Source organism: Centruroides sculpturatus, unplaced genomic scaffold (genome assembly GCF_000671375.1).
Source record: "Centruroides sculpturatus isolate CEXI.00-Female unplaced genomic scaffold, Cexi_2.0 scaffold327, whole genome shotgun sequence".
NCBI classification, from domain to species: Eukaryota; Metazoa; Arthropoda; class Arachnida; order Scorpiones; family Buthidae; genus Centruroides; species Centruroides sculpturatus.
Window position 1 is genome coordinate 589,566 of NW_019384493.1, and position 27,761 is coordinate 617,326.

Sequence of the window (27,761 nt, forward strand, 5' to 3'; positions counted from 1 at the left end):
GCAGAAGTATGTGTAACTTTATATATAAAGTGCTAAAGAAAACTTTAAGTTTGTTTTTCTCGATTATATTTGAGTGTTGCACTTTAGTATTTTACAGGTAGTACAATCACATGGTGTACTACCCTACACCAAAGATTATCAAAATTTGTTTCCCCAAAGCTGTAGGGTATTCTTGTTAGATGTAATGCAGGAGGGGAAAAATTTTGCAATGTTTCCAGGTAATTATTGGAATTAATGTTACTGTCAGTGAAGGGTCCAATCAATCCTCTTTTTACATGGATACTCCACACCAATATTTTGCAGGGTAGATGAGACTTAATGTTTTTATTTGGATTTTTCATTGCCCAAAATCTCAAGTTTATTCACCTATTAAGGGGAAGTAAGCCTCATCACTGCACCAAAGGTTATTCAAAACATTGGATTACTTTCCAATAAGGTCAGAAAATTCTATACTGAATGCCATTCATTTGTCTACCAATGTTAGCCAAAGCCTGAAAAACTTGAATTTTATATTCAAATAGGTGTAAGTCTGACAAGACTATATTCAGGGATGCACAACCTTTTGTGAAGAAGGGCCAAATTAGGATTAAGTTTACTGACTGGGGGCCGGACCTCCAAGCAATTAATGTGATGGCTGAGATTGGATGCTGGCGGCAATCTTCTTTATGTCTGGTGTAATGGCAGATGTTGAAACAACCAGCAGATTTTCCAAATTCTCATTGGTTAACCTGTTCCGTGTTTTGCACTTGTTTAAATTCATAAGCGAAAACTTGCAAGCTTGTTTNTCAAAAACAGGATTTAATGGAGTAAAAAAAAATCATAAAAAAATAAAATTTTCTAATATCAGATAGAATAGAAACGGTTATTTACTTTTTGTCATTCCTGACTGATAAATAAATTCAATTTTTGTTACTTTTTCCGTTAAATAATATAAAATTTATCGAAATTATTGTAAATGTTTGTTTATAATTGTTTGATAATATAGTTTTTCTCATCTTAGTGCACTTTAAACAAATGAATAGTACAGATTTTTGTGTAGGTCTGCAATAGATCTAGATTCTTGAAATATATTCTGTAATAAAATAAAATGCTAAATTGTAGACAAATTGCTCTGTGACTGCTTAACGAAATCTTGTGAAAGTTCGATTTACACGAGATGGTCATCGCCCTTCTCTAGTTTATTGAGAATTTATTATTTTTTTAGTAGTAAATTACCGATAATTGATGACTTATATCATAGTAATTCTTTATAGATGTTTCTGATTTAGTCCATTTGATGCAAAATTAGATTTTCAATAATTTATCCCAATATATGAAATACTTTCCGCATCAATTGTTAATGTAATTATGTTGTAGATAAGAGCTTTACATATTTAATTTATATTGTGTGTTTAAATGCGCAATTGGTTAATCAAAAGCTTTTAAGCTTATAATTAAACTGCATTTACGGATCCTTTTAAACAATGAATGCGTTGTCAGTAGCTTATATTTGAATAGAAGATAATTATTTTTTGTGAAAATGATAGCTTTTATACTTAAAATTTCTTATCTGTAGTAATGTAATTTAATTAAAACGAAGCTTTTTTAATTGAATAATCACTAATAATAGTTAGGATAAGAGTTCAAGAGCCTTGAAAAATAACATTTTAATTACAGGATAATTTGTTTTTGTAAAAAAAAGTGAGATTAGTGTTTTCATATAATTTTTCTTAGAAAAATTGATTTAAACTTTCAAAAGATAAGTTTTGTAAACGTATTGATGTTGCTTTTATGAAAGAAAAATTTATTATGATTACATTAAGCATTTATTTAGATTTTGCACTTTTTTATGTGAATATAAAGATTTTCATTAAAATATGTAAACTTGATATTTACATTTAAATATATTTAAGTAGATAATCTCATAATGACATTTGGGGTAAGTTTTTTCTTTATTTATATTAGAATAGATCTACATATTTATCGGAAGAAGATAAATTATTTAAAGTCGAGCTTACTCTTAGGAATTTCATTTTATTCCTATTATTGCATTTTATAAAACGGTTAACCTCGTAACGTCTCTAATTAGAAGAAAAAAATAATTACAACATTCAACGCATTTAGGTTGATAGCCTGCACCAAATTGGTTTAAGCTCGTTTTCTTGAGTCATATAATCTTGGTCTTGACGCTTATGAGCAATTTTCTTTCTATTTTTATTTCTTCTCTCGACAGAGGCAACTTTAGACGATGAGTTTTGTCCATAGCTTTTATTAGTACAGACACAAACAATAGGAAACTTTTGAATATTGTGTCATATATTTACAAAATTTATTAATAACTGCCGTAAAATCTATTAAAATTAGATATGTAGTAAAAAAAAACTAAAGAATATATTTTAAAAAAAATTTACTAAGGGAGAAAATAAAGAAATAAATAGCCGCTATGAAACTATCAGAAAAATGCATTAATAATAAACAGTGTATTCCACTTTGGAGATCGAATTTTTTTTCGACGATAATTTGAAAATTATCGATCGATGATGATTATTACAAGCACTCAAAACACAAAGAACAAATTATAACATAATCGTTTATAAATATTATTTATTAAAGTAATCGGATTTCGATGAAATAACTTCTATTAGTACAACTCATTAAAGGATTAATAAAAGGAAAAATAGTCAAATACTGTTTAGCTATTCCGAAATTCTCACGGTAATAACCGCTTGAAGAGTTATCGTACTGTACAGTACATTAGGACAGAGTAAAGACTTCTTAAACAATACAAAATAACAAGCATCTTTCTCTCTCCGAAAGCTTATAAAGTTTATTTCTATAATTATTTTACGTATCTAGTTTAAACTGATGTATATTTATGGAGGCTTTAACGTGAATGCGTAATGTCCGTATTTAGAAAATAAATCACTTTTACAGCTTTTTTCACTATTCTTTTAAAAAAATGCAAATTTTATTTTACAAGGATAAGTTTCTTTAAAATTATCTAATATCTAGTAGTAGCGATTTTTATCCAGATAGCCTACATTTAAAACAGATTATATTTTTTTTATAACTTAAAAAAGCTTTAAACAAGCGTTTATTGACACGTTACAGTTTTAAAAATCTCTTTTATTGAGTTGAAATTCTGCATTGATGTATTTTTTTTTTTTTTAAAATCTAAAATATTTTAGAGAAGTGTTAAACATGACATCCATAATAGTTTCCTTTTATAAATGATCACTTTTGAAACAAAATTGATTTTGACAAATGTAATGATTGGAATGAAATTTTTCAAAAAATGAAGGAGTTTATATTTTAAAAAAGATGTCAAAAATTGGAAAACATATAAAATAAAATAAAAAAAAAGTTTTGTTTACAAGTTTTTGTAATCTGTGGAGCGCAATAAATTTTGTTGTAGATGTATTTAAGAAAATAGAATTTTTAAAAAAAAATTAATTTCGTTTGATATATTTTCAATTTCGTTAGTTGAATATGTTTATTTTATATTTAAATTAATTTGTAAATCGCATTTTTTATATTTGTTTTATTTTATTTTTTATCTGCATCTACAAATATTATAAATACAATCTTCATATTTGTCTTAGTACAAACAATATTTACTACGTTTCTAATAGAACAGAATATAATCCCTTTCTGATTTTTTTTCTCTATCTATTGTAAACATGTTTGTAATACTATTCAACATTTTAAAAAATTTAATTTAATTTAAATTTTATTACAGTTTTTTATTATTTTAATCTTATCAGGATAATTATATTTCCCTTTTAAAAGATATATTAAACATTTTTTTTAAATAGTGAAATAATTAAAGTTTTTAAATTTAATTATATATATATATTAAGTAATTATTTTTTTATGATTATTTATGCATAGATATATATTATATTTATGAGTTAATAGTTTGCAGTTTAATTATTTTTTCTTTTACAATTCCTAAAGTAATATTTTACATTTTAAATTGTATGTAGAAAAAGAATTACATTTTATTCTGTGTTTAAAATTGGAAAGTAGAATCAATAAAAGTTTGAAGGTTGAAACACAAAATTAACCTGCCAGTTGTTATCCTTTAATATATAAATAATTTTCTTTATTTAAATTCAATGACACAATATAAAATTTATTGGAAATACTGAAAATTTTAATGAATTTCTGTTCAATGAAAATTTTCATCAATGACACAATAAGTTATTTTTGTCTTATGCTCTTGTGGATTGAAATGTAACATCTGCGTTTCATTGATTGTTGATTAAATGACATTGGAATTATGCAGAAATTCAAAAGATGTGATTTGAGTTGATTAACGTTATTGAGAAGTTGCTGTATATTGAATGTTGTTGTTCTCAAACATTGTGTCCTTTTCTCATGAATATTGTATGTTATTCTATCAAGTATTGATGCAGTTGATCATTACTGTCAGGTTGTTATTGGAATAAGTTGTTGCAATATATTAGGATAATTCATACAACTTTAATACCATAAACTGATGTAAGAGAAGCAAGTTCAGCATTAAATAATGAGATTTATTTTTATTTCAATGTTTTTTGAAAGAATTATAAACTGTTTGAAGATTATTTAAATTAGTAATAATGTAGTTCTGTTTGAAAACATGTTATTTATTTTTTATATTCTTTCATTGACTTGAAATTGTTTTATTTATATATTCTCTCACGTTGTTTAACAATTTACATGTTCAAGAATTACTACACAAAATTAAGCTAATACAATTATATTTCGTTATTTGCTTTGAATGTTTATCAATATTCAATGCAAATATAATTTAAGTGATAGCAAAGATAACTTTCTTTTTCAATCATTTTAATACTTTTTCTATGTATATATAAATAAAAAAGTTTTTTATTTATATACATACATATAAAAAAAATCTATTGAGTTTTTATATACAAGAGGAGACAAAAGTCACATACAATTTGAATATTTTTATGTCGAAAGCAAATTTTCTTTCTTTTTCTTTTATAGCCTATTCTTCTGACGTGCATAGTATTATTTGTCTTCCATTATTTCTTTGTGACAAAAATTCTTTTTTCTTTGTTCATTTTTTTTCTCTATATTTATCCATTGATGTATCAAATCTGTAAAAAGTACATTTACAATCAATCATACAATGACTTTTGCCCCACCTTTTATATATATGTCTTTAAAAATTTATTTTATTTAAATATATTTTGAATTGAATTTATAACTGATTCAGTAATGCTTTTCTGTAAAATAGACTTCAATTTATAAAAATAATTTACATGAAAGATATTATTTATAGTTTATCATGTTTTGATGTTTTTATATTATTTAATTTTAAGGTGCTCAGAATTCAAATTAAAAAAATAACCTATAAGCTGACTTCATGGTAAATAAATAATTCTTTAAATAACTTTAAATACTTTATATTAAATAAAAGATAAATAAATAAGTTTTAAGTAAAATAAATAACATATAGAAATAAATTATACCTTTTCTATTTATCTAAGTTAATAAAATTGTTAACTTGTCATTTAATATTTAACTTGTTTATTACATATAATAGTCACATCTTGAAATTGATCCATAACAATAGTGGAGATCTGTAATTAATATTATCTGTTTCAATTTATGTATTGTTAAAGCCATTGGGAGTTTACACAACGGATCTTGGCTTGAAATGAGAGTTGTGCTATTGCTGGCAATACAGATAAAGTATAGTTTCGAACAAAACTTTAAATGTAATTAAATTTCATTTAGTAAAAATCAATTTATATTAAGTCTCTTTTTAAATATTCTTACATTAAATGAATTAACAGAATACTTTCTATCCAATTATAATAAGTAATTTTTCTTTCTTTTCGTAGCCATGCTTGTAATTTTATGTTTACCACTTACGAAATTTGAATAAATAATTTTATTAAAATACAATAAAATGTTGTTATTATTATTATTATTTTTAAATATTAAAGAACCTTTCTTGAGTATAGAAATAATGTATAGATTAGTACATAGTCTAAGACGTGCCTACGCAGCTATTTATACAGTAAAATTTCTGTGTTATTGATTGATGGGATATGAAATCTGCATAGTTTGACTTAATAAGATTTTCATCTAATGAAACTGAATTACAACATCTCCGCAATAAGTTTACAATTAAAACTAATTATCGCATTATTAACCAAACAACTCTCATTAACTGGCATTGTGCCATTGCTTTTGAATGTGAATGTCCTTTATTATATCTTACAAATTATTTAACAAAGTCCTTTCCTACTGTGACAGCTTGAAGTGACGTTCTCTTATTTTCTAAAATTATATTTAAAATTTAAGAAAAATTAATTTGATGCAGCGTTTTTACTAGTAATTTAATTTCGTAATTTTAACAATGTTCAGTTAATGTATTACAATAGTAGCTTAACTTTGCTTAAACACTTTTAGGATAATGATAAATGATAGAGGCCCAGTAACAAATAAAATTAATAGTGTCCAGGGAAATATATGCGTTACAGTATCGTTTAGTTGAAAATTTAACAATTTTAATCTTTTATGATTAGCTACTGTATTAAACATTGTATTAAATATAATTTGGCAGTTTGTAAATGATACACTGATGGAAAAAAGTTGGAAATGAGTAAACAATTTAAAGAAAGTAAAGGTTAAAATGCTATTGTGAATGAATACAAAGCAGTTTCATTCTGAATAGGATATTATAATTTTTTTAAAAATAAAGGTATTAAAAAAATTCTTTTTTGACTAAAATACGATTTAACACAAACCGTTTTATAAAAAAATTGTATTTTACTTTTTTATTAAAAACGATAAAAACTAGAAAATGAAGTCAAGGTTATTGTAATAATAAAATTCTTTGTGTGTTTGTAGTTTTAGTATACACCAAAATAGCAATTTTAATTCGAGTCTAATTAAATTTTAAAAGTAGCCTGTAGTAAAATAATATAATTGTTTAAACTTTAATTGCGTAGACATTAAAAGATTATATTTATAATTTTGTTATTTAAATTGGATAAAAACTATTTTTTATAAAAAAAAGAAAACTATCAAGATGTTGGTATATTTATTTCAGGATCGTCATTCCATTGATCTTGATCGATTAGTTAATCTTAGCTGTATAGTTAGCTATAGATATTGGATCTGTCAAATCCATTAAGAATATAATAGCTTATAAAATTGGATCCAAAGTTTTAATATTTCATCTTTTATGTAGAAGATTAAAACTGAAAAATGCATTGAGTATGATTATGGAAATTTAGTATTAGCAATAATATTAAATTTTCCATTTTTGGACATTATTTACTAGAGAAAAGCTTAGAATGCGAATACTTCAAATAATGCTTTTTTTACATTCACATAGGGATACATTGAACTGATGATAAAGTTTACGCATATTTAAAATTTAAAATATATCTTTCATTTTATGTTCTTTTACATTCTTCAATATCTGCGTAAGTTGTTAGATATGGAATACAAAAATTCAACACTGTTGCATTCCTAATTTTGTTTTATTCTTTTGATGGATCGCATCTGAATAATTCACTAAACAATCCGTTTGCATATGATAAAAGAGTATTTCAAATAACTTTCAATAGTAAACTCATATATTTTTAGGGAAAAAAATATATTTAAAATGTTAAATTATTATGTTAAACCTACTGTAGCTGATCGTATTAGCGATATCACTATGAAAATACTTTCTAAATTCAAGACGAAGGCTGTAGAAACGCGATATTAGCCGTTTTAAAAGATGCATCATATATCTCCAACACGTCGTAAATTGTCTTCTATGGTTGCTATAGCTGGTCAGACGTGGTTAGAAAATGATGAGAAACTTTATTTAATTCTTAACCAAGATACTGCCGGAAAAAAGGTAGAATATATATTACGGCAATAAAAAAAATATCAATAATTTCGGTAAACTTTTTTTTATTATTCTCACCACGATTATTTTGTGAATAAATTTAAACTGCCGCACATATGCAGTATGATCAATATGTTAATATTATTAGGAAAAGCAGAAAGGATATGTTGCGAATATTAGGAGCTGTATAAATATTTATTTCCGCAAACATTTAATTTATCTAGGAATGCTTAATAAATTATATATAGTTTATTCTTTGAGGCGAAAAATACCATTACTGCATTTACGCTGAAGAAAGAAGCAATTTCTTACTAGATCTGGCTAGATTACTGTAAGCCTTATAAGAAAAATTTTTGGTATGTGATCATGATGGATAGCAGAAGTGCAGTTGGAATATTGATTTCCTTATCACAAATCTCACTGTTTTTATGTCAAATTATATTGAAGAATTTGCTAGAGATTATTTGTGAATGGACTATTACGGTATCATATTCTTTTAATAGATTGTTTTCGAAAATAAGTTCTATCTATAAACTATTTTGTTGTAAATATTTTAAAGTGAAATTACAATATTTAAAGACATAAATTTATTGCGGTTTCTGATTATTTGTAGTTCAATTGAAACCAATCAGGAAATTCAGTTTCAAATTTCACAAATCATTTTCCTTTTCTATGTAGTTTCAAGTGTGATTACATGATATAGTATCATTTTTAAATTATTAATTTCTAAAACTTTCCTAATATGCAATATGATATATTACTTTAAACAATATTTTCAAATAACATGATACTGTAGATTGAATTTTGTTTTTGATAAATGCTTCTCTGTGATATCAGTCAGTTTGATTTTGCTTTGTAACACAATACTTAAATGGCAATTTTTTAAAAGTATACCTTTATCTATAAATTAACATCCTTTACTTAAAATAAATTGCCTCTATTATAAGATTAATTAGTTCTAAAGTGAAATGTCATATACGTATATAATTTTTTTTATTAACTAGTTATATTCTATTAGAATATAACTAGTTAATGAAATTAAAATAGTTTTAATGACGTCAATCTTTAATAAATTGCTAAAACTATAATAAAATCCTCTTAAATTCTTAAAAGCAATTAAAATACTGTATGTTGAGTAATTACCTTAGGAGAATTGAATGCTTCATTTGTTCCCACTTTATACATCTGTCACCTTTCACAACTGACATTGGCCTCTTATTATACACAATTCATTAGTGGAAAGATTCCATTCAAATACACTGCTACTAATAATAATTCCGAAATTTATTCCATAAAATTCTGGTTTGGTGTATATCAATTCAAAGACATTTTATTAAATATTCAGAATGTCTCATTTCATTCCAAAATACATATCTACGAAACGTAACAAGAGGTAAAAACACCTTTTAATAAGTAATGTAATTTAAATACATACATATGCATAGACATATATTTATTTGTGAACTACAGCCATTTTATAACATGTCTTTCAACTTCGAAAAGCGAAGTAGGATGCTAAATTTTAATTAAATTTTCTTCTAGTTGATTGAACATAATAATTCACTATCACGTATATATAGTTATATTATATATTCATAATATATGCAGTATATAGTTCTGCTAATTAGTTCCATAGCATTGTTACTAGAATGTATTTAGTCTCAGAGGAAATACACTAATACTATTATAAAGCTCTTTAGATAGATATAATTTTCGATAACTCAGAATATAATATGAATATAAAATCTAACAAGAGATGAATAAACTTCTAATACATAATAAATTGACCGATACTTGTTAGAAGTTGGAGTACTGTTCTTATCTATTATTTATAGTCGAAGAAGCATTCTAATCTATTACTTCAAATAGAAGAAGTTTTCTGGAGGCTAGAATATTTCTTCAACTCTACATGCTGTATATTAAAAAAAGAAAAATTGAATTAAAATAGGGAACGCTTTTGTTTCTAATTTTTTTCCAAGTAATCCCATTCTTTGATTAAAGAATAAAATATTGAGAAAAACTAGTTTCTTCCTTTATTTATATCTAACATTTTAAAATAAATCAGTTATACAAGATTGTTGTAATCTTTTCAGGATTGCTATCATTGTGTTTTCCTCTATCGTTTCACTTTCAGATATTCATAGACCTTATTTTTTTCCTCTCTTTTCTTCATTCAGGTATATTATTCAATCGAATCTAAAGATCACGGTGATAAATATTTCACAATTGATCGAGAGACGGGAGAGATTTACACCAAAATCGAATTCGATCGTGAGGAGAAGCAAGCTTATGCAATTCTAGTGAAAGCAGAGGACGGTGCACCTTCTGATCGTCCTCATATGCGTCAAGGAGAACCTAACTCAGGTAAGTACGTCCCCAAAGAGAAATTCAGTAAGCGTTAACGTGTATCAAAACGTCAATACTTCATTCTGATCAATTCTGTGGGTGATACTTCGGACGTTGCGAGGTAATGCAACCTATATAAATTTCCTGCTAACAGCTTTCGTTTAATAAAATTAATAGGAAAAAAATATTTTCAGTTTTTTTTCTTTGCTTAAAAAATATAGACGAGAATGTGCAGAAATATATTATAAATTTTTAAATTATTTATAAAATAATTATCTTATATACAAAACTTTTTAAAAATAGTTTTTCAATAAAATTGAATGTTTTTCTGAGATGATTTCAAAAAAATGAAAATAAACAAACGAAACAAAAATAATTAAAAACGTTTACTGTAAATTCTAAAATAAATTAATTTCAGAAAAGATCTCGAAATAATTATTTTTTAACGAAGTTTTAAAATAAATATTTCAAATTTCATTACATTTTCCGCTTTAGTTCTTAATTTATCTTTAAGATTTTTCTTAAAATACTTTTTATCGATTTAAACTGAGGTCAATGATTCTTCGGTAGGAATAAATGTATAAAAGTGTTAGTCTCGTATTATCGTTTCAATATGCCATTAAGGAGATTGCAAGGTTCGAATGCCATTTCTAAACCCGAAATTGTGATATCATCAAGCTTAAAATACACAAAAGAAAACAAGATGCATAGAAGATTATGATATAAATGGAAATAACACATAAGCAATTTTGTCATGCACAATTCAGTATCCATAATTTATCACTTTCCTTCGCGATCAAATGTTTAAATTTAACTTATTAAGATAAATGCAGATCCATGTTAGTGTTGCGTTAGTAATAGATAATTTATCGAAGTCACATTTATTCAAATTATTTTACTTCGATAATATTTATCGATTCGTTTTTTTCTATTATTCATTCTTTTAATTTTTATTATTAAATTAAAATGGAAGAATTTAAAAAATAAAAAAATAAAAAAATGGGGAACGAACGGTCATTGTACTTGTTGCACATTAAAAATACGAGGTACTCTCATAAATCAGGCTTCGGCCGGGTTTATTGTTAGCCTACATCGGATTGAGAGTAGTAGAATGATGGTAATTTTGCATAATAAAAAATAAAATTAAAAATGGGATATAAAATATATTACATGCGCAGTTGAGTGTATATAACGAACGACAGAAGTCGTTGGCATGTTTCCAAGCCACGCAGCCAACACTTTCATTACATCGCGCAGTTGTTCCTTCCATTTAGAAAGAATGCAAGTTGTTATAAAAGAAGCAAATTCGAATTTTTTCCCCCCTTTTCTTCTTCTTTTTCTTTTTTTTTTTTTTGTAAACGTCTCTCTCTCTTTACCCCGTTCTCCCCTTCGTTTTACCCCTCTTACTACCATCCCCATTCTTTCCCTCTTCCCACTCTCTTCCAACTTCGTTCATTTCTTATGCACCGAATTGTCTTTTGCATAAGAATTTTGAGTACTTAGATTATTCAACTATGACAGATACAGTATATATATCTAAGATTTGTGTTGAAACTTTTTTATTATTATTTTTTGAATTCAAGACACGGATAAGGAGCGATGTAACTTATAATTCATGTTGAAAAGATAAAGTGTTGTTAATAGACCTTAAGAAATAATGACTGTTTTCTCAAACAAAATATTATTTTATCTGCATTTTTGGGCGCCTTCCAGAATTTTTTTTCCTCTTTCTTCATGCTTGTTAAATAATGAATTATTGTTTTGTTGATTAATATTTCTGTAAAACTGGAAACAATAGCGTATCGATCGTATCGTATTCGATGACAGATTTTTCGAGTTGTTTTCGATTCCTGTACGTATTGATGCGTTTTCTATGACTGTTATTCGGTTCTGGTTGCCATCATAAAACCTTCGAAGGGGGTAAACGATCGAGAAATCAACGTAGCGAGTCATTAAGGTCAGCTTCATAGAATAGATGTCGTATAATAAAATTTCTTGTACGTTACCAAAAATTTACTGTTATATAAAATTTTTCCCCCACTGACTTTTAAGGAATCCGTTTGCATAATTCATAATTTTGCAGGCATGTATACATTTTTTATTTTTATTTTTTATTTTCTTTTGAAATATTATAGATCTCCCTCTGTTTTAAAACAGAACGGAAAAAAAAATTAAAATGGAGGAAAGGGGGAAAACAAGTCGGCGATATTCGTAAAGAAGAAAAGGATAAATAGAAAACGACATACTCTTCTTCAGACAATACTATTGCAGTTTGTATTACACCAGTCTCTTGGTTAGTGCATATAATGGTTGTGCGGTGTAGTCACACAGATGGACGACTACGAACGTTTTAAGAGGACATTATGTAGACAGGGAAGTACATTTAGAATTCTCCGGGCCACAGGAGATTATTCCTAACCGACTAAATCAGGTCTTGGAAAACTTATGGTCTCTTCTCCAGCCCATCGATCCTTAACCAACCCAGGCTATTTTAAGTCAGTCAAAAGAATTCTATTCTCTCAGAACAAATTCTAGTTCCTAAGAAATAGCTTTTATTTTTTACTTAGCATCATCTCGAAGGTAACTTTGAGGTGGAATGCTGTAACAAATAGAAAGAAAACTTTCCGTTCCACTCGATTTCAAGAAAAATAACTTGCTATTTATCAGTATCATAAACGGAACAGAAGAAGCGTTATCCGTTTTATGCCGTACTAAGCTAATTGCCCCTATGTTTTTTGACGTCTACCGTTCTTTATCCCTCGCTCCTCCTTCCTCTTTCGTTAATTAGCTCTGTATAGTTTTGTCAGCTTTGGAAAGTGTCCAGTTTGGGGGTACGAATAGCTTTCGCGCTCCCGTTTAAATATTCTTTCTTTAATCTCGCCACCATCTTTTCAACGTTTACTCAGAATTAAGTAAATTAGCGATATATTCGATGACTTTTTTTTGGCAGAGTTTCCAGGCCGCTGACCCGTACAAAATAATGAATCGGCGACAAATAGCAAGCCATCTGCAATCGAAAATCTTTGAGAAAAGAGAAAAATCTGTTCGTCACACGTTAATGTTGTATTAATAAGCGAATTCAACCTCCTCAAGCATACATATTCTCCAAACTCGATATTCGAACGCTGCATTGTCAGTTGCAGGGTTATAAATAATTCTCTCCGCTTGAATGTTTCGAGGGGGAAAAAACCGTAAGATTCAAATTCGATAACTTTATCAGCTGGTGGCGACATCTAGCGGAAATCTTACAAGTTTTAAGATCCGGAAAATTTGTAAATTGTTTCCTTTTTTTGCGTGTGTCGAAGGAAGGAAACGGATCGCGCCACGATTTACTTAAAACTCATTCGGAACCATCTATTTTGTTCGGTCCGTTCTTCTAAGTTTTTTTCACCGAATTGGATAGGAGCCAAATGGAGCCAAACAAAACCTAAACAATTATCCTGTACAATCATTATAAAATTTATTTAACCTTAAGTAAAAAGTTTTTCGAGTGGAATGGAATTTAAACATTTACTATTCAAACTGTTTTTCTTGGAGAGGGCAAAGAAAGAGAGAAGAAAAAACGAAACGAGAAGAAAAAGTAGTCTGTAAAATGCCTAAACTTGTTGGTATTTTTCATCTCAACTGTTACTTTCGTTTGCGCAATTCAAGCAATTTATTGTTCCCGGAAGAATCAACCCGAGGAAACGATTTAAGAGCCGTTGTAAAAAACGAAAAGTTGTATGTTTGCCTTCGCTTCGGGCTGCTAAAGAGGAAGTTGGTCTATTGCTTACATGCAAATTGCAGATAAGCAGCGACGGAGATAAAGCGTCAGTGAAGATAGAAAACTCAGATATAGGGTAAAGTGTGGTCGCCAGATGGCAGCTCTAACCGGTGAAAGAAGATGCTGAAGTTTTCTATAGAGAACCATTGGAGTTTGTCGCCCGAAGCCGTGAGGCGTATACCGTCAGTGTAAATATTCTATTGACTGGAAGTTCTCTTCTCTACTCCGTATCGAGTCCAATGCTCAAAGACTTGGAAGAAAGAATAGAAATATGGATATCAATAACTTAGGCAGTGTATATCCCGAAGTAGTTTGATCGTTAGAGAAAGTTTTCTTCGCAATAACTATATCGGTCCAATGGAGTATGATTTATTCTTCCATTAACCACGCTTCTCCCGTTATAATCGCTATAATTGGGAAGGTAAACTGGTAAAGTAAAAAGAATGATAAAGCCTGTATTCCCAGTTTCCAATATCGTCGGAAGATTTACCGTTTTAAATAATTCCTATCTTCGGGCAATATCAATCATCAGGAAGCTGATACCCACCCGCAGAGCAAACATTTTTCCATCACCCGGATAACACATCTAGGTGGATGTAAATCCGATACCTGCTGATATAGTAATCCTCCCCAACATCCTAGATGTTTTCCATTAAATAAGTAACATTTTTAGATCGGTGCCGATGGGATATGAAACGACTTTTGTTACTACTATTATAGCGACGAAATTGCTGTAGTTAATTCGTTATTCTTCCCGCTGGGATGGTAATCAGTACTTAATTACTGACCGCCGCCTTATTAAAACCTCAAGCTTAAAATTTTTATAATCTTCTATATTCTCGCTTGTATATTTATCTGGACGAGTAAAACAAAAATTGCTTTCTTGCCGAATTTATTAAGGTTCTCTCCTAAAAATCTCGATCGAAAGATATGAGGGAAAAAAGGTGTATGGCATTTAACGTCACTATTTTTTTCGATGAATCTTCTGATCTGCTGCTCATAACCTTCGCGAATAAGAAAGTTTAAAAACGAGTTGTTCTAGCAAATAAATCCTACCCCAATATAAAACGTGTCCCGAGGACTGAATTTAATTAAATACTGAGAAAAATTCATCCCCTTTGTTTTGTTCCCCTTCCTTCATTCTCATTTTCTGTCTTGACTGTTTTTTTATTCTTTTATTTCTTTTCTACTCTCAATCGTTCGTTGACAATTATCTACTAATTATGTTTACTGTCCTTGGGTTTGAAGGTTCGTCTTTACTTATTCAACTGGATTTTACTTCATAAAAAAGAACTATTCAGCAACAAATCCTTATAATTAAAATTCTGACATTATTTACTGCATTTAAATGTCTGCCTTCTGTGTTGTACCATATGTTTACCAGTAAAATGCACTTTTTCTAAATTGTGATGTCAGAATTATGTAGACTATGCATTTTATAATTTGATTACTTCCGAATCGTAAGAAGTAATAATCAAATTTCATTTTTTTATTTTGTATCGACAAATCTGAAAAACTTTCAAAAGTGAAACTTTCAGAATAATTTATGCATGAAAAATTGTTATGAAGAAGAAGAAAATTATTCAATATTTTGATATCCTATTTTGTTCTGGCAATTTTATTTTTTTCCCATGATATTCTCATAATGCTGAATGGACACGGTACTCCAATTGTAAAGCGATTTTGAGAGCACAACAGACACATATTTGAAAGTATAAAAGAGAACGATCAGCGAAGAGGAACAAAGATGTGGAAATGTTTTCCAAAGACGGATGTATCTACGTTTGATATCGTTATAGAATAAAATCCTATTGAGTAGAAATAAAACGATTGTCGGTTTCTCATCAGAAATGTCTGAATATGTCCCCAGCGAACGTTAACCCCTCGTTCTGTTGCATTTATATCGAGATAGTATAAACGTTTATCAGTATTAGAACAGGTCTGTAAATCAGGCTTCCCAACTTTAAATCAGAAAGGCAGTGGCCGAGTTTTTCAACCGATCAATGAGAAGAGAAAACAACAAGGAGAAGAATAGCCAACTCTACTTTGTATTAATATGCGACTCGTTGCGGGTCTCCGGAGAATACATTGCCAGACTTTTATAACCCATCTAGTGATTTAGAACCTGACAGTGTCCCCAAGTCATTTTTAATCTCTTTTCTTCGAGAAACAAGTGATGAACCAGTACGAGAAAATCTTGAATATTTATTTCCCTTTTGGTAACTTCTTGGTACTATTTGACTAGCCCCTGATAAATAATTGATGAGAGCAAACGGACGGTCGATAAGATACGAACTGTTCGTTCACAAACACCATTCTTTCACCTTGCTGCAGTGGATAGACCGAAGACGACGTCACTAAAAGAACCAAGATAATGTCACCGACCCAGTTTGCTTCGATTTGAGAGAAGGACAGGAATTTAGTTGAAATGCGTCCAAGAAATCTTTATTCTCTCTTCTTCATCCCACTTTTCTCTTACTGATTCTGTCTCGCTATTTTTTTCCACCCCCCCCTTCGTTGCTTTTCCCTTCGGGCGACATGCTGTGTGTTGTTTATGACGAGTAGAGAGCTAAGAATAAGTTCTTGGGTATTGGATCTCACTCCTCCTCCATTTCGGTAATATTTCTTTTATGTAGTAGTAGCATCAATTCGGTTACGTTATTTGTAAATTGCTGTTTCCGTTCTTACTTTGTGTTGCATTTTGAGAGTCGACTAAGCTAAACGTGACAAAAACTAATACGTGATACGCTATATTTTGCCTTGTTTGTTATTTCTTAATGCGTGCCTTACTGTAAAGAAAATTGCAAATTAATAATGTATGTTATATTATTGGATTTAGTTTCGAGTAAGAATCGTTAAGAACACTTATGGAATTTTATTGTCTATAGACATAATGCTTACGTCAGTTAGAAAGTTTGTTTTTTCTCAAAAAGAATTATACTAAACCGAGCGAGTAAAGCTTTTTTTGTTTTTTTTTGTTTTTAAATTTAATACAATTTTATTTTTGTCGGAAATGTTATCTCATTTATAAAAATACACAGTAGATGTCTTTCAATTACATTTTTTTTTTTGCGGATAAAGAAACTCTATTCCCGCTTAAAAATTTTAAAGCTGTTGCAAAATATTTTTATAAACAGTTAATCTGCTTATGTTTTTGCTTAAAACATGGTAAATATTTATTTAAATCTTTTACTCTTACTACAAATTTATGTAGATTTAAAATATGTATGTGGTAGGAATTCCATTGAAGAATATCTTAACTCGCTATAATGCGCATTATCGTTAATACAATATTAATAAGAAAATTCTATAAAGATCTCAATATAATCAAGTATATTTTTATGTCTCTATGGATTTTTAAATACTTAGCCTTTTGAACGAATAATAGAACTTAAATTTTTCATTTATATAAGAACAAAAATAAATTTTAATGTTTAGAAAGGGGACTGACAACAAATTTTTTGCGTATAAAGAAATTCTTTTTTATATAAATTTTTACATTTGGGAATCTAGAATGTTGTAGAATATTCTTTACCTATACCAAGCTATAGAGAGATATCCTAACTTTTTATCTTGGTAGAATCTTTTTGAGAGAACCAACTTGTGGAATTTTCTTTATACAAATTCAAAATATATAAAAATAATTTTGCTAGTGAAATATTACTAGATCGAACTTATAGAAACGATTCTACTTTTCGAAAAAAATCTAGAATCTATCACTCAATTTATGTAGACTCACTGTATAATATTACAGTTCTTTGTATATGTTTATTTTTTCAACTGTATATTTTAAACAAGTTTTTCATTTAAAGTGTATATTCATATTAGATATCTGTTAAGAAATTTAGATTTTTATCAAGAAATGTAGCAATTCTGGAGATTCTCTAATGCTTCCAGGAATATTACGAAAATTTGCACAAAGATAAAACAAAATAAAAAAAATTTAACAACAAATTTATAAAGTAAGTTGACGTCAATAAATTTGCATAATTACGTCTAAACTTTGCAAATTTTGTTTTCCAATATTTATAAAAAAATAATATTAAAAAAAATCGAAAATACTTAAGTACCTTATCCATCTAAAAGTAAATGTGGTGAAATTCTAGAACATATGGACGGATGGTACGAATGAGTGAAGATCAAGATTCACTGCTGTCTGTCGATGGTGTGGCGAATCGGTAAATTCTTTAGGGGATAAAGATGCCTTCTAATTATCCATCTCGTAAGATTATCAAGTAGCCATACTGTCAATTTTTGTCCGGTGTTACACATCGTAACCGATTTCTTATCGGGTACACCGATGTTTATTGACTGTCGAGAAAGGCTGTCCAACGAGTTCGCAGATTATAGACGATCAGTTTTCTGCACCGTGCCCAGTAGTAGTGCCTCATTCGTCTCCGCCTAAATTCGATAGCCGTCCTTCCGAACTTCCTACTTCTATTGATCCCGGTGACTGCCTCATAAATACTCAGTTCTACCAACCATCCATCGATTTCCCCACCTGGACATCTGTCTCTGACTGACTACAAGCAGTAATATGTGTTCTCTTCTACTATTAAGTATCGGCTGTTGACAAGCAACTGTTTGATCTGAATATGTTTGAAAATGATCGAGTCGAGTAAATTAAGTCTAGCGTTGATAAACTGCTTTTTTGATATATTTCGTTACTAATATATATTTGCATTTGCATATATCGATAATTTTATTTTGTAATTTAGAAATTTGATTGATTAAAATGTTTCACGCTTATTGCATCTTGATGGTAATACGATAACCGTAATGCGGATGAATAATTGAGAAGAGCGAAATTTTAATTTTTCGTTAACTATCTTGATAAATGGATGGATGAATTTATACTAATTTTTCAGTCAATTATTTAATTAAAAAGTCGACTACGATTGCAATGTTATATACGGAAGTTATTTCCACTCTTTTGCATCTTACTCTTGATTTTGAACTTTTTTCCCCTCTCATTATCCACGATTTTTGAGTTGTATAATGTAACTTTGATAATTTACGACTTTAAGAAAAAAATGGAGAATACACACGTATAAAATTGATTGTCGTGCCTTTTTTTCTTTGTTGGGAGAAGTCTTTATTGATCGCATTCGGTCGAACATTCTTAAACTCTTTTGTATACAACGCACAATAGACGGATATGAAAACTTTATATTGAATTGCTTTATCCCTTCTGCGGTGGGGGTTCTTTGCTAAAAGCTAGCAGCTTCGATTTAAGCTGAAATTACATAACATATATTTATATAGATAGTTAGTAAATGTCAAATTTTTATAAGGTAACTAATTCATCAAACGAAAAGGATGGATCTTTCCAGTATGATAGATAACTTTACAATTTGTAAATGTATTAATACTTCTAATTTCTTGCCTTTGTAGTAAATTACTCTTTCATCTATAGATGCACTAATTCTACTTTCCTTTCCATTATTAAGTAATTGAGATATCTTACCTCATAAACTACAAACGGCGATTTCTCCTTTCTTTCTTTTAAATCCCACCGAAGCGAGGTGAATAATTAAAGTGTGGCACAAACTGTCAATAATGCTGAAGGCCAAGTGAATTATCGAAGTGTATTCTCTTGTTTGAAACTCTTTATTGACAAAACTAGTCACTTAATATGGAAATTTTGCTTAACCACTGCTCTCACTTATTCAAATATCTTGATCACTTCAACAATGTTTTCTTCTTCGTGTAAACGATTTTTGAATTTAATTAATAAGAAAAGTATCATAAATTTTAATAAACGTTGTATCGAATGCATTTCTCTTTATGAACATTGTTAATTTTTTTTATAATGCTACCTATCTATCTAATAACCGAAGTTGGAGCTTCTCCAATATTATTGCTGCCAAATAAAATCTCCAATTTGGCACTAGTTATTGAAAAAAAATATATAAATCATTATTAAAAATAAATCCGGATATTTTAAAGAGTTATTTACGTTTTACAAGCATTTCCTCCGATAATTCTTTTAACGAGAGCAAAATTTCTAGTTTGATAAAGTTTTGAAAGGTTGTGAAAAGTCCCGGGGCTCTTAGATAATTTTTAAAAAGGAAATTATTATCTATAAGCAATTTTTAATAATTGAAAAATAAAATGCAAAGAAAAAAAACTGTCGACGAGAGAGAGTTTTTTAACAAGTGTCTAGTAAAAATCATTTAGTTCTTTTAAAAACCGTGATCAAGTTGAAGAACATCAATATCCGAAACACGTACTATTAACTGATTAATAAAAATAAGGTTTACACTGTAGATAAGGGATAAAAGAACCACCGTAAACCTCAAGAACGTGATGGAAGTCCGATATTCGGTCAACAAGTGATATCGACAAATGAACCCAGATTTGAGTGGATACGTGATATACGTATATCCAATAGTGGAATCAAAGGAAACGTGACTGTCTCCAACAAAGCAGAACGAGATCAATGTAAAAATGGCAGAAAACATTAACCTTCTGCAATTGCAGTTGGAAGAATTAACTTTGATTATGAAACTGGATAATTTCACCTGTAGGAAAGGGCGCCCTAGAGAGACAAAAACTCACAATTTATTTATTGACGCGTGAATTCGAACAAAAATCACTTCGCTGTCCTGTCTAATGGACAGATCTACTTCATCCCAACAACCAAACTTTGGCCATTACAAGCCACTAGGGAGCACAATCGACAAGTCGCTGCATTTGGGCGATTTGGATGACTTCATAACTGCACTCCCATTTCTTGTCCAAGTCTGTTACGTTGTCATACTTCACTCGGCTTCAGCTGACTTGTCAAAAGAAGTGGAAACAAAATTCTTCCTTCTGGAAAAACAATTTAAATTTGGCTTCTCCTAATAATTTCTACAACATAAAAAGCAGGATATACGGTTGTCTTATCGTACAAATTCGATGAAAAATCTTTTGAAAAATCATAAATGTTTATCTTTCTTTTCCACCTGTTGTCCGATCATATTCTACGGGGAAAAATTGATAAATTTACGAACTTTTGGCAATATATCTCGATAGTTACTTTTCAAAAACTCCCAAGTCGATCACCATTTAGATCCTTTGACATCACAAAAACATCATTTTATTATTTATATATTTATTGATATATTAAATTGATCCTCCTGAGGATCGCCTCTTTTTTATAAATTTAAGTAATAAATTACTCTTCTATATACTTACAGTATATAGCGATGATTTTCGGAAAGTCTAATTATTTAACACATAATCGAATCTGGGTAAGTCCGTAAAGAATAAAAATGCTAGATAATAGAGAATAAATCATAAGCGCGTTGAGATTCTCCTTTAACATGCAAATTTCTTAAAGAAACCTATTCATGTGAGAATAGCGACCTTATGGAATTTGATTTATAGAAGAGAATCCTTTCTCAAGAATAATATTATCATAATTAAAACTTTCAGAGCTTTAAGAACGAAATCCGGAAATTGTTTAAATTTATATTTAACTTCAACGTAAATTGTTTTACGACCTTATAAACCATTTCTTCCTATTAATTAACATTAAATATTGACACTACTCGTCTTTGATATGGAGTAGGGCGAATAAAAAAATTAGCAGTTATTACTTACAGTCAGTTAGTCTTATAATTCACTTAAGCGTCTAAAGTACGAGCGGGTCAGAGTTTTATCGCTCAGACGTCATATTTTTGTCTTTGGCGGTCATAATGTTATCTTTAGTAGCCCCTAAGTGCTACTGTCCGTGCCACTAAGTGTGCATAAAACCAACGAAACGAACTACATGTCACAGTGTCGCTCAATCACTCCCGTGACACTATCTCCGTTTTGTCAGCCAAGTAAACAGTGCTTATCCCCCTGTCATTACACTTAGCAAATCGCCCGGAATAATTTTCCATTCTATTCTATAGAGAATGAATGGAAAGTCGGCAATGCCCTCGAGAATGCAGTTTCCATAGTCAAAGACTGATTTGTATAGCCAGCTCAGCACATCTTTACAGGTGCTAATTACGTAGCATCTTCCTATCGCAGCGATCCATCCGTAGCGTGAAGTATTACTCCGTACAAGATTTGATCCCTCAGGCGGATAAACCAATTTAAACAGGATAGAATACACTTTTTAACGCTATAGTTGATGATTCCCACACGGTAATTTATTTAGTACGGTTTGCGGTTTGATTGCAAAATTTGCGGTCTGTTTGGAATCGTCGAAATTTAATTACGATGAGAAAATTAGTTTGATTTTAAAGTTAAACGATTTTACAGCGTTAGTTTTGGCTATAAACGCGTTTATATGCTAACTGGGGTGTAGATTTCCATTCTCTCCTTTACTTATAGCATATTCCTATCGGGAAAGGAAAAGACCACTGACCGTAACCGTACTCTTTACTTTCGTCAATGGCAAAAATGCGATTGGTTGACATACTCGGCAACATTGAAGCGAAAGAATGATAGGCAGCGCGGAGATAAACCGTTTGGGAACGAAATGACATTTTCACAGTCCAACTATGTCGTGTTTGTGTGCTAATCCTTCTCTATCACGTGACACATAGACTCTCAATAAGGTTGGAGCTATGCGGATACAAAGAACGACAATGAAAGCAGTTTCGATGGCATCTTCTTTCACGCAGCACACCACTTACGGACATTGGAAGTTTTTATCGACACGAGTGGACACATCCATAAATTGCATTGCGAAACCGACCAAATGGAATTTCTTGTTCATTCTCTACTATCTTTTCGTCATTTCTTTACTCTATATAACTCATCCTTGTTTATCTCTCTGACTTATTTATATCCGACCGCATTCATTTGAATACATAAAAGTTTGTTTTCGTGTTGTAATAGTATTAGCCTAATGCTTAATAATAACTCGAGAGGATCATAATCAGTTCGTGATTTAAGTACCGGATGTGATACAAACGAGATTACTGAGTGGAATTTTATATTTTGAAACTTTTTATTTCATTGCAAATTTAATCATAAATACGCTTCGTACTACATTCCTTTGTTTGTTACCGATGTGTTGGAAAGATACAAATCATGCAATGACCACTTCACCTATTAAATACGTGAAGAGATAACTGATGCAATTAGCACGCAACCTGCTTTGCTGTAACATCAGTCACGAAAGGCATTTGATTTCAATCGGAAAGTTGAAGAGTCGATCGATCGAGTACCGGCACTAGCTGATTCATTTGAAATCAGTCGATATATGGACATGTCAGTGTTGCAATTCATCGAGTTCTTGTGTACTCAACTTCCATGTCTCCACTGTAACAACACTACTTACTTTACCTCATTTTATCGTCTTCCTGTCGGGTACATCACCTTCTGTTTAAATTTCCCATTATTCTGCATTGTGGACAACCAACTTAATAGGATAATTGACGATATACACATTCAGTAATTTGTAATTAGCATTTTATATAGTAAAGCTTCGTGTTTAATTTTCTACTAGTTAAAATTTGTTTGTAATGGAAACAATGGCTTTTTGAGTCATATTAGAGTCAATTGCCAACTCGATTCATTGTTATCGTTGTTAATAGCGTATTTATCTGTATACTAATGTTAAAAATGGTTGATAAGTGGACCTAGTCCCTCATTCCTTCTCGTGACTCAAGAGTAATTTTCGTACTTGGACATCCAATCGATGTTTTTCTTCGACATCCATTAAATTGGCAAAACAAGGTAAATCTCTTGGGTTTTCGGTTCCACAATTTTTATATTCTAAAGATGCTACCAAATATTTGCTGGCTTGTGCACTGGTAATTTAGAAAATTTTCAAGTTCGAATGCTGATTGTGTATGACGTCTGTCTGCACGGCTTTACAGACGTAAAATAAAAGGAAAGAAAGAAAGAAGAAACGTCTAGCAACTACTAACAAAGTTGGCTTGTTCCATTTTCGTAAATTCGTATGCTTGGAATTTTTCATTTAAGGAGAAAAGAATAACTACTGGTTTCCAATTCTGTTGGTGCTATAAAAGTTAAAGAGAACGATTTTCGTACGGACTAAGTAAACGAGTGGATATTCCATCCGGAACATGGTCGAGATAAGGAGACTTAGAGAGGATTTTGTACGGAAATGGAAATTCGGTATATGCAGATTGGATAGGATTAGTATTGGAAGAGGACGGACCAACTGAAAGTGTGCAGTTGTAAAGGACGTTAGTAGTTTTTCTATGACAGCATGGAAACGATCATCCCGAACCATTCCCCGAGGGTGTTCTCAGATCGTATTCGGATGGGAGATTGTCCACTTCGTTTGTAACAGTGTCACTCTGACTTATTGGTTTATGACTGGCATTCGATTTTCCTAGGTGAAAGAGAAACTTTTCCTTATTCTTTCTTTCCCAATTGGCTTCTACACAATGAATGCTAACCTTGGTCTTTTGTCTAAGTTTGCGTAGAGATCATTTTCTTTAAAATATTCATCATTCAAACCGAGTTTGTAAAGTGATTCAAAATCTTGATATTGCTTCTAATTAAGTAACATTAGTAGAGTCAACACTCGTACGGCAGCTAAACGCCTTTAACAACCTTGCTAGGAAAGTTGGGGTATGCAAATTCGCTTAGTCCTCTTTGCTCAGCGATAATAAAAGTTTGTTTACGAGCGTTATTTCACCAGCAACAATATCTTTTGAGTTTTGTAACAGGACAAAGTTTTGTCGAGGTTGAACTTAAAATCGTTTTAATATTTACCTTTTTAATGGATAAAATTGTTTCTGAATTATTTTTCTCATAAGCACTCACGTGTCTTTAAAAGTGTTTTATTTAAAGATCACCAATTATTTATCTTAAAACAATAATACACTTTTTATTATAGCATTATTTACAATTCGTATAATATAATAATGCAAATTTATTTATATCCTTTATTTTCTTAAAGTACTTTCATATAAAAATATTTTAAAGTAATTTTCAAAGATCCTCTCACATATAAAGCCGTAATTATATAAAAAATGCATAAAGTATTTAAAATAGTTTGTAAAAGTTCTGCAATGACTCTTTCTCACCATTTAATGTTTCAAAGAGCTCCACTTCTGCGTTTTTACCGTCACGTTGTAATAACATTACATTAATCATCATAAATTATTCACAATTTTAATAAAAACACTAACTCAAAAAAATTGAGAAAAATTTACGATGTCATTTATTGTTTATATATACATTCTGCTTTTACAGATTTTAACTCAGATACACGTAGATAAATATAAACATATAATTAAATCTTTCATTATACCTTTATAAAAATTATATGGCCTTAGTATTTTATTGTTTTTCATTCTTTGTTAAGTATAAAAATAATTATTTTGTTTTTTAATTTTTTAAATTTAATTTGAAAATTTTAGCAGTAAAGAAGAATTCTAATCAGTTACTTTGTTGTTTATGTAAATAAATTAATAACAACAACAACAATTAAGTATATTAACTTCCCCGGATTCTAAACAGAAATTTTCTCAATCGATATAAAAATTAAGAACGAAAATCTGATTATGGAAAACTCAGTTTAATAATTAGATTAAGTAGAATGGGATAGTACGAAACAAAGATTAGCCAATTAAGAATTAACAGGAGAGCGGAAGGAATTAAAAAAAAAATGTTATTCTGCAAAAGAGAGATGGCCAGGAAAATTATCAATTCATCTAGCGAATATATTTTTAAAATATTTATTTTTATATATACAGAGCATATGTATATATATATTTTAATGTGTCTCAATAATAAGGAAAAAATTGCTAAAGTTTCTTGCTTAACACATATAATTCAATGTAAATTATTTACACATATATATTTTTCGTTTTTCATTAAAAGTTTCTAAATTAAAATTTAAAAATCTTCGATAAATTTCGAATATTTTAAATAATAAATTTTCTTAAAATGCATCGAATAAATTTTTAGTTGTTTTTTAAGAGTGATCAACATGTGCTATTGAAAAATCAACTGGATGCAGACACTTCTGCCAATACTTTGCTTTTATGTATTTAATCAATGTGAGCAATGAAGTTTGTCCCGTTCTTTTAGCTTCTTTTCGTGTCTGGCTTTAATTTATTATGAGAAGAATAACTTAAAATATCTCTTGTTGCTCTCTATACTTATCATTTATAACTGTTTTCTTACGTTAAATATTTTATTAATGTGCTTTCATAGATCATTTTTTTATGTTGTAATTTTGCACGATTGTTGATTTACACAAGTAAACAAACGTTAGGCGAAGAGAAGTTTCTTAAAATTCAAAAAAAAAAAAAAAAAATCGTTTATTGCTTTGCTGAGAGTGTCTAAAATAAGCAGTTTTCTTGCTCAAGTAATGCCATGGTTTGCCTTATAAATTATAGAATGAATAATGTTTTTTAAGTGACGTTATAATCTTTGACGTATCTCGTAAATGTTTTCTATATCCGTTTAAATTCTTTATTAGATTTAAATACTAATTTCTAAATAAAGAATTTTCGCTAATTACCGTTAATTACACGTTTTCTCTTTCTATTAAGTTTTGTTGAATCGTGTTGTAAATAAATGGGTTTTCTCCTTGTTAAAAAAAATTAATTTCGTTTCAAACCAAATTGCTCGGTAAAAATCGCTGTTTAAAGAAGTAAAAGTCGATTAAGCAATTGAGATCAAACCGTTTATTTTGATTAGAATCGAGTCGTAATGCCGAAAACAACGTTATAAAGCGGAATTAATGAAGTAAACTCTTATTGTTTTAACGTCTCAATTTTGATAGTGGTAGCTACACACCGGTTATTACTGTAGAAGCTTCGTGCCTACGCAAATTATATTCTAGCAAATATCTCACCTCGCTCTTTCTTTAATACATTACAAAAATTAGATTAGTACCGATCTATCGGGAAAAATTCCTTTGGTCTGATAGCAACGTTATTGAGTTTTATAATAGCAAATTTAGGCGGGGCCAATGTTCCATTGTTTTTTTCCTCTTCATTCTCGTCCACCGCCTCCCTAGATAAAAGCCATTTGTTTGTGGTCGAAAGATAGACGAACTGTAACTTCAAAAAATCATTCAGGCAAACATACTATTCTGAAAAATATAGTAAAGTACTCTTTAAGTTCTTAAGGACACAAAGGAAATTTCTGTCGACAGATGCATTTTTCAAAACTTGCCGGAAAACATATTTTAGACATTCACAGTCCGTTTACTCAGCTTGAGTTTCAAAAACCGTCTTTTGCCAACAGTGAATCATGTTTTTCCACTCCTTGGGGAAAAATTCCGTAAGTTGTTTGCATGTTGAAAGGAAAATACGAAGTGAAGAAAGCGGAAGAAACTAGATAAAAAGAAGCTCAACTTATATCTCTCATAATAATAAAATTATAAATGCGATAATAATAACTATACGAGAATCGATTTAAGTTATGAAATTTTATATTTCACAATAAGAATAAGTTGCGATATTTCAAAACTAAGGTCGAGTTCAATAGACGTACTCCAGATGGCTGGCTACATAGAAGGGATTGAAAACGCCAACTCTTCTGTGATAAAATGCCGAAATAGTTTCTGAAAAGTTTTTAACTATAATACAACCCTGGTGGAGCTCAAGAATTGTTTATAAAGAAATAGAAAATTCTAGTCTAAAAGTATTGGTTTAGAGTTATTGTTTTGTCCGCTTTTATTTTTTCCCTATACAAGTTTATACTCTCATCCTTGCTGCATTCTTGTTATATAACAATCCAAAAGATTTTCTGGTGATTTTCGAGAGAAGAAGCCACCTATCACGACAAGATGTCGACGACAAGCTACGCTTCAACCATCTTAGGAAGTAGGGGAAAGAAACTCTCTTATTCACTTTAGTAAACATGGAAACAAATCCGATAGAA

At 29.7% G+C, this 27,761-nt stretch overlaps 1 protein-coding gene across 1 annotated transcript in view; it reads left to right on the forward strand.

Moving 5' to 3' along the window:
- Positions 1-27,761, forward strand: part of LOC111621850 (neural-cadherin-like) — a 330,033-nt gene that overhangs the window by 218,813 nt on the left and 83,459 nt on the right. The window contains exon 14 of the mRNA XM_023364110.1: positions 10,024-10,210. Within this exon, the coding sequence (XP_023219878.1) occupies positions 10,024-10,210 (187 nt within the window). The remainder of the gene's footprint in view (positions 1-10,023; positions 10,211-27,761) is intronic.